The sequence below is a fragment of the Aspergillus pseudoviridinutans genome (genome assembly GCF_018340605.1).
Source record: "Aspergillus pseudoviridinutans IFM 55266 DNA, scaffold_5, whole genome shotgun sequence".
Classification (NCBI taxonomy): Eukaryota; Fungi; Ascomycota; class Eurotiomycetes; order Eurotiales; family Aspergillaceae; genus Aspergillus; species Aspergillus pseudoviridinutans.
In genome coordinates, this window is record NW_025091285.1 from 1,469,302 (window position 1) to 1,477,350 (window position 8,049).

At 50.2% G+C, this 8,049-nt stretch overlaps 3 protein-coding genes across 3 annotated transcripts; all 3 read left to right on the top strand.

The window, feature by feature from the left end:
• Positions 1–157: 157 nt before the first annotated feature.
• Asppvi_007578 (nitronate monooxygenase) lies at positions 158–1,464 on the top strand (the record flags this gene model as incomplete). The annotated part of the gene is made up of 4 exons (XM_043303464.1): positions 158–170; positions 286–547; positions 618–1,119; positions 1,174–1,464. The coding sequence occupies 4 exons, from the start codon at positions 158–160 to the stop codon at positions 1,462–1,464; spliced, it is 1,068 nt and encodes a 355-aa protein (XP_043159399.1).
• A 2,939-nt stretch (positions 1,465–4,403) lies between these two features.
• Positions 4,404–6,109, top strand: Asppvi_007579 (cytosine permease; the record flags this gene model as incomplete). Its single annotated transcript, XM_043303465.1, has 3 exons — positions 4,404–4,631; positions 4,718–4,934; positions 5,007–6,109. The coding sequence occupies 3 exons, from the start codon at positions 4,404–4,406 to the stop codon at positions 6,107–6,109; spliced, it is 1,548 nt and encodes a 515-aa protein (XP_043159400.1).
• An 852-nt stretch (positions 6,110–6,961) lies between these two features.
• tif35 (translation initiation factor eIF3 core subunit g) lies at positions 6,962–8,049 on the top strand (the record flags this gene model as incomplete). Its single annotated transcript, XM_043303466.1, has 4 exons — positions 6,962–6,978; positions 7,048–7,681; positions 7,748–7,919; positions 7,997–8,049. 4 exons carry the CDS (start codon positions 6,962–6,964, stop codon positions 8,047–8,049), a joined length of 876 nt encoding a protein of 291 aa, XP_043159401.1.

Genomic DNA, 8,049 nt, shown 5'->3' on the forward strand with positions numbered 1-8,049 from the left:
GCTCTTCTCCAGATTCTCCTTATTATTATTAGAGTTGCGCCGTTGGTATCCTCCACTTTCTCCAGATCATCTTCTCTTTGTCTATCATCTTTGATTCCTATATTTGTATTCCATTGTTTCCTCCCGCATCCGAGCCCACCTGTCCCCATCTCCAACCATGGCTTCTCCTCGTAAGCTTCACTGCCCTTAGATCAGCCCACATCGTGATTGAACTATTCGACATTGGAAAATTACGTCGCTATGGCTTTCAAAGAATTTCGTGCTAACACGTTGCGTTCTTCATAGAGCAAATCCGTACTACCCTCACCGATCTGCTCAAGATCAATCATCCCGTCCTGCTGGCGGGCATGAACGTGGCCGCTGGTCCCAAGTTGGCCGCCGCTGTCACCAATGCTGGTGGCCTGGGTGTTATTGGTGGTGTCGGCTACACACCTGAAATGCTGCGTGAACAGATTGCAGAGCTGAAGAGCTTCCTGCACGACAAGAACGCACCTTTCGGTGTTGACCTTCTGCTCCCTCAGGTTGGAGGAAGCGCTCGCAAGACCAAGTCAGAACTCCTCCCTTTGCATACATAATTTTCATATTGGGACTCAGGATGCTGACGCAGCTTTATCTAGCTACGACTACACCAAGGGCAAGCTTAACGAGCTGGTCGATATCATCATTCAGGAAGGCGCCAAGCTCTTCGTATCCGCTGTCGGTGTCCCTCCCAAGCACGTTGTGGACAGACTTCACTCCGCTGGCATCCTTTACATGAACATGATTGGTCACCCCAAGCACGTTCAGAAGGCCCTTGATGCTGGTGCCGACATCATCTGCGCTCAGGGTGGTGAGGGTGGTGGTCACACGGGTGATGTGCCTACCACCATCCTCATCCCTACTGTTGCCAAGCTGTGCCAGGGCAAGAAGAGCCCTATGACTGGCCAGCCTGTGCAGGTCGTTGCTGCTGGTGGTCTGTTCAATGGAAACTCCCTCGCCGCTGCTCTGATGCTGGGTGCCTCCGGTGTCTGGATTGGTACCCGCTTTATCCTCGCTGACGAGGCCGGTGCTCCTGCTGCTCACCAGGAGGCTGTGCGCACCGCCGGTTTTGAGGACAACGTTCGCACCATCATCTTCACTGTAAGTTCACATGCTGAATGCAGGTCTGGATATGGCCAAGCTAATATGTACCAGGGTCGTCCCATGCGTGTCCGTAACAATGCATACATTCAGAACTGGGAGGAGAACCGCCGAGAGGAGATGAAGGAGCTTACATCCAAAGGAATCATCCCTGTCGAGCACGATTTCGAGAATCTCGGCGACGACGTTGATGACGACACTCTGGACAACGCTCGCCCATGGCTGATGGGTAAGGTTTCCGCTGTGGTTTCGGAGAAGAAGCCCGCCAAGGCTATCGTCGATGAGATCGTCTCGGACGCTGCTGCTCTCCTGAAGATTGGTAACAGGATGGTTGCCAAGCTGTAGATTCATTTCATTTTCTCGTATATAGCACGCTATACCTCATGACGTTTTGTGTATGGATGACGTCCGGCTCATAGATTCGTGGGCGTGGTGATCGATTCTGCATTGACTACCCAAAATTGGAGCGATTATTTTCAAGCTTATTACCTGAAGCGTATTGGGATCCTGGAAATTGGGACCTATGGAAAGTAGAAGATCCTCGAAGACAAGTAAGATAGATTCTAGCATTAGCCCACGTAGCGGGCAGATCGTATGAGGCAATGTCCCTCGAGGAGTCCACTCTGGAGTGCTTTGTAATCTGTACTCAGCCCTAATACTCAGTGTCACCATCCCCGCCTCCAGCATAGGCGAGCCGTGTATGCATACCAAAATTAGGTAGAAAACCTATGGCTCCACCGTAGTAGAAGTTCCAAATGCTCAGTCAGAAGTTACGAGTCAGTTATCGGCCACAGCAACACCTCAATCACTTTATTAGAATCCAGCAGAAGATCAAGGCATGTGTCTAAATCTACACCGTCACTTGCTTGACGAAACCAGACAAGCCACGAAGTAAGGTGGATACCTTACAGTAAAGTGCACAACTGCATAAGCAAACGCTGGTAAAAGTGCATTGTTTTGATACATKCCGAATTMCGACTCGGTATCGATTTMATTCGGTTCGGCTTTGCGCGTTTTTCACTTTTGCCTGCCGATGTGTGAGCTGAGTATTGAATGAAGAGCGCTAAGATATGGAATTATGGGTCTTGAGTGGGGACTGTGGAGGCCGTCTGTATCAAATACTTTAGGAATAGATAACCAGTAGAATAGTCAAATCGCTGTATTATGCCTTGACATATGCCATGGCTTATGCTTGAACTTGAGTCAATGGATCATTGGTATCGGAACGCTGTATCTAGAGTCTTGCAGACCTGCGTTAGAACTTGTGGATCTATCCTCCAGACCGCAGGTTTGGTTACTCGAGAAAAGGCAAACTCTACAGCGCATAGAGTGGAAGCGAGTTCTCGTTTCTCACGCTGACTATAGTCGATCCCGCCTGCGATACTGTGGTTCCTCCAAGGAGCATAACCGAGTGTAGATACATGGTTGTCCATGGGCGATAACGACGTCCGCCATCGAACTGCGTTGGCTAAGGACTGGCCGGTGCAGCTTGTGAGCATTAGGAGTTAGTCTCGAGGCCGATATGGCAGACATCCTGAACGTTTCATCGGATCTTGAGGACAAGTCTATGCTGTGTGAGATCCGGAAGCCGTGAATATTGGGTGAAAAAGAGTGAACAGGATGTCCTTGTGGTTCAGCCAGTAGAAACCAAGGAATGTTGAGGGTCGTCTCGCTAATAGGTATGAAAGATAGCCAAAGAGTTCTCCGCAAGATGACTGCTATGATCAGTACAAGCGATGGTCTCGACCCTGGTCAGTTAATCACGATGAGTGCATCCCTGCCTCAAACTCCACAGAGTCACAAGGGTCAGAGATCTTGAGCCTCAAGGATTGATGGCAGTCCTTTCATCAATATCAGATGAAGGCCATCGCAGAGATTAATCGCAGTTTGCGCTGATGCACGTTTCTGAAGCAAAGCATATGTAGCTTAGACTTCGCCTGCGTCAGATGATAGATCAGAGATACCCTAATAAGCATAAAATGGAGGACGGCGATCACCGCTATCATAGCAATAAAAGGACGTAGGTTTCCGAGGAACATTTAGCTTGCAGCAACCCCTCAATGCCGGGGTACAAATCTGGGGAACGAATGATGTAGGTCGAGATGGACGGAACCGTGATATGCCGAGACCCTATAGTATTGATAAACGATCCTATCACTATGACAGGCTTCAATTCTCGGAGAGCAATGACGCATAAGTATTTTAATGGAAACGGTTACCACCTATGCTACCCTCCTCATCAGATACGAGGTCTCACGCAGATTGCATGTGTTGAGCAGCATAGATAACGTAGAGAATTGCCAAGTAGAAGGTCCGAACGGTCGGCGTCAGCCGTGCTCTAGATAGATTATAACGACAAGGAGGTAGGTCAATCTTCCGGGTAAGATGCTCGGCGATAACAGGGATAGATAACATGTCTTGCACATGGGATTTAAGAGATGATCATAATTATCAGGTACAATTTATCCAAGTTGTTATCATCGACAGTACGCAGTACCTATCCCTGCCTTTCCCTAGTGTCGGGAATGTCGAGTTACCTATCAGAGAAAGAGACCTTATCAGCATTTCTCTTGCTACTCGTGGTCCAGGTGGGGAGTAGATAATGATATATCCAATGATAATTCTAAACATATTGATCCACCTTAAGTCCATGCACGCTAATTTTGCTTAGCGACGATGTGTCGAGAAAACTGCAAGGTATGATTGGTGTAAATGAAGCCTCGCGCCCTTTCTTTGTGGAACGAAAGCGGGGACCAGGAACTACACAGTATTTTCAAAGCAAGGAAAAAAATGCTTAACCTGCGATTTCCTGCAGGACACGCGACTTGGATTTCCCGCCACTCAATCAAACGCGGTTGTGGAGTCTGCCTAGCGGATGTGACGGCTGGATGTTCAGTCTCGTTACCAAATTGGACCTTCAGTGAAGGGTTATCATGAGGGCTTCTTGGTAAGATCTTGTCTCACAGTGGGCCCCGGGAGGATTGAGTGCTGCGTAGGCCAAACCCTGTGTGGGAAAGATTTTTATCTGAGCACGCGAAACCAGTACCTATATTAATCGGCTCTTGCCCCATCTCTGTCAGAGAAAAAAAAAGAGGAAAAGAAAAAAGGGAAAGATGTGGTCGTCTTCCTTCTCTCTCTTTCTCACCTTACCTGGTCGTTGAGCTTGTAGAGCTCTTCCCTTTACTCTTATCATTAACTTCACTTCTCCTCCTTTAGTGGTGGGGAATTGACTCAGTCGTTTCAACCTCGTTGAAAAACGGTGCAATCGCACCAAGTCCATCATAATGTTCGGTGGTGTCGAGCACGACCTTGAGAAAGCTCCCCAGGCGGAAAAGAGGCCTTTCGACAGTAGCAGCGATGGTGCTGTGCCTGGGGAAACCTTTGTGTATGGCAATTCATTGTACGCCAGGCTTCAGCGGCTGGCCGGAAAGCTCAACATTGAGCAGCGAGGTATAGAACGTGTACCGGCCGATGAACGGACGGACACGTCGTATCTCAACATTGGCAGCATGGTGTGTTCCTGATTGCAATTGTTTCATGGCTTGCCAGCTCCGGGCTGGCGCCGCTGGACCAATGTCCAAAAACTGACTCAACATAGTGGCTGGCGGCCAACATGGTGGTCAGTTCCTTCGCCATTGGCGTCCTGGCCAAGTCGCTCTTCTATCTCGGCTTCGTCGATGCAATCCTCACCTGCCTCTTTTTCAATCTCTTGGGTATATTGACCGTTTGCTTTTTCTCATGCTTCGGTGCTGCCTTTGGACTGCGACAGATGGTGCTTTCAAGGTTCTGGTTCGGCTGGTGGCCCACCAAGTTCAGTATGTACTTTCTTGCATAATTTCCCTTCTGTCGTCTCAAGGGAGCAGATGCTGACATTCTCGCTCCTTCAGTTGCTATTCTGAATGTGCTCGCCTGTGTGGGCTGGTCCGCCGCCAACGCCATCGTTGGCGCTCAGCTCATCAATGCCGTGAACGGGGATGTCCCCGGGTTCGCTGGCATTCTTATCATTGCCATTTGCACGTTTCTCATCACATTCGCTGGGTACAAGGTTGTGCATCTCTATGAATACTGGAGTTGGATCCCCACCTTCATCGTCTTCATGATTGTTCTCGGAACCTTCGCGCACTCGGGAGACTTCAGGAACCTCCCGATGGAAGTTGGAACATCTGAAATGGGCGGTGTTTTGTCCTTTGGTTCGACTGTGTACGGTTTCGCTACTGGATGGACCAGCTATGCCGCCGACTATACTGTCTACCAGCCGGCTAATCGGAGTCGTCGCAAGATATTTTTCTCCGCATGGATAGGCCTCATCATTCCCCTTTTGTTCTGTCAGATGCTGGGGATTGCGGTCATGACCGCCACAGGAATCGACGATGGCAATAACAAGTATCAGATGGGCTACAACGCCTCCGGAAACGGGGGCTTGTTGAATGCTGTGCTTGAGCCTCTCGGCGGATTCGGTAAATTCTGTCTCGTGATCCTTGCCCTCTCCATTATTGCCAACAACTGTCCGAACATCTATTCGGTGGCCTTAACTCTTCAGGTTCTGAGCCGCCACTCCCAGCGCGTACCCCGATTCATCTGGGTTCTCCTGGGCTCCTGTGCCTCGGTGGCTATTGCCATTCCCGGATACTCCCACTTCGAAACTGTGTTGGAGAATTTTATGAACTTCATTGCGTACTGGTTGTCCATTTACTCTGGCATTGCACTTACCGATCATTTCCTCTTCAAGCGTGGATTCGCTGGGTATCGTCCTGAGTTTTACGACCAGCGTGACAAGCTTCCTCTTGGAATCGCTGCCTCCATTGCGTTTGGATTCGGCGTGGCAGGTATGATCACCGGTATGAGCCAATCATGGTGGGTCGGACCCATTGCTCTACATGCCGGTAACGCCCCATTCGGCGGCGACGTTGGTTTTGAGTTGGGATTCGCTTTCTCGGCTGTGACGTATGTCGTTCTGAGACCTATCGAGATGAAGGTTTTCGGTCGGTAATTCCAGTGATGCTCTTACTGATAAGAGTACGATTGTCGTGTTTTATCATTTGGTCTTGTTTGCGGACCCTGAATCGTAACAGACATAGCGTGATACTGGTTTTCATGTATATAGGTGCAACTAAGTTCCACGCTGTCAGTTTGTAGCGTCTCAGAAAAATGCAAGTCTCGACAGAATGTTGTTGATTCAAGAGTAGGTCCTTGCATGGGAGGACGTAGTTCATTCCTGATCTGCTTCGTTGTAGATATCATTATTTTGTCACACTGCAGGGACATCGGCACATCATGCGGATTCTCAGACTCGTCTTTGCCATTTCTGACATTCCTGTATGGAGCGCTGGTGGTCTGTCGGTACTATGTACTCTTTGCTTCCAGGTTGGATAACAAGCTCTGTGTCAAGTGTACAAGGAAATGCACCCTCAGAGTGACTATAGAGACCTCAGCCACGGAAGGAGATGTCACTGCCAAACTTGAAGAGTCAATCTAGTTGTCATGTCCTCCAACAGCGAAGGTGCTTGTCAGCCAGTGATAACAAGCAACCTGTTGTGTCATCTAAGACAAGGATTGACAAGAACGCAGTATCTCGATAGAAGTCACTAAGAAACTTTCAGCCTCGCCTCAAAATCAACCAAGTTAAGATGCACTGATGATACAATAAAAGAGCACATCTGATTGTTGTACTCCGTAGTGGACGAGTCAACTATAAGCCACGTGACTCTCGTTCCAGGACAGCAGCCACAGCGGACGCGCCACAAATTCTGTGCCACTCCGAACAAATCCACAACGGATTCGCCTTTCGTGGAAATCCAAGAAATTCAGCAAACAGACATCAAGTCACCACATATCACACAAAATGTCCAGACTAGGAAAGTGAGTATACCTTTCCGAACGCTATTGGCCCAGGCCATGATTCTGACTGTAAATTTTTCATTTTTTCAGCCGCGCCGCCGACTGGGCCGACGACGAGGAGTTCGATGACCCCTCCGCGCTCCCCGCGCAACAAGTCACGACGAACAAAGATGGCACAAAGACCGTTGTTTCGTACCGCTTCAACGACGAGGGCAAGAAGGTCAAGGTCACCCGCCGGATCAAGACGACCGTGGTGAGGGAGCACGTCAACCCGCAGGTCGCAGAGCGGCGGTCGTGGTCCAAGTTCGGGCTCGAGAAGGGCCACGCCGCGGGCCCCTCGTTCGACACCACCTCCGTCGGCGAGAACATCGTCTTCAGACCCAGTGTGAACTGGCGGGCTCAGGCCGCGGAGGCTGAGAAGGCCGGCCCCGAGAAGGGCAGCATCAAGGACCAGCTCAAGGACAAGAAGGTCAAGTGTCGTATTTGCAGCGGAGAGCATTTCACTGCTCGTTGTCCGTTCAAGGATACCATGGCACCTGTCGACGAGACCGCTGGCGCGGCTGGTGCTGAGCCCGGCGCTGAGGACGTCCCGGCTGCTGGTGGCCTTGGTGCTGGAACCTCGAGCTACGTGCCTCCTCACATGCGGAAAGGTGCTGCTGCTGGTGGCGAGAGAATGGCTGGCAAGTACGAGAAGGACGATCTGGCGACTCTGAGAGTTACAAACGTGAGTTTTGCCTTCCGCCTGTCTGCTCTACGTCCCGGGTAAATACTGATTTTTACGTCTCTATAGGTGAGCGAGTTGGCAGAGGAATCAGAACTTCGGGATTTGTTCGAGCGTTTCGGTCGCGTCACCAGAGTCTTCCTTGCCAGAGACAGGGAAACCCAGAGAGCCAAGGGCTTCGCTTTCATCAGCTTTGCAGATCGCACCGATGCTGCGCGTGCTTGCGAAAAAATGGATGGCTGTACGTTTCCCTCCCCTGTCGCCTTCTTTTGTTTTATCTTGCGTAACGCGGCCGCTAATGTCTCGCTCTCTCTGCAGTTGGTTACCGTCACTTGATTCTCCGCGTCGAGTTCGCAAAGAGGGCGACTTAG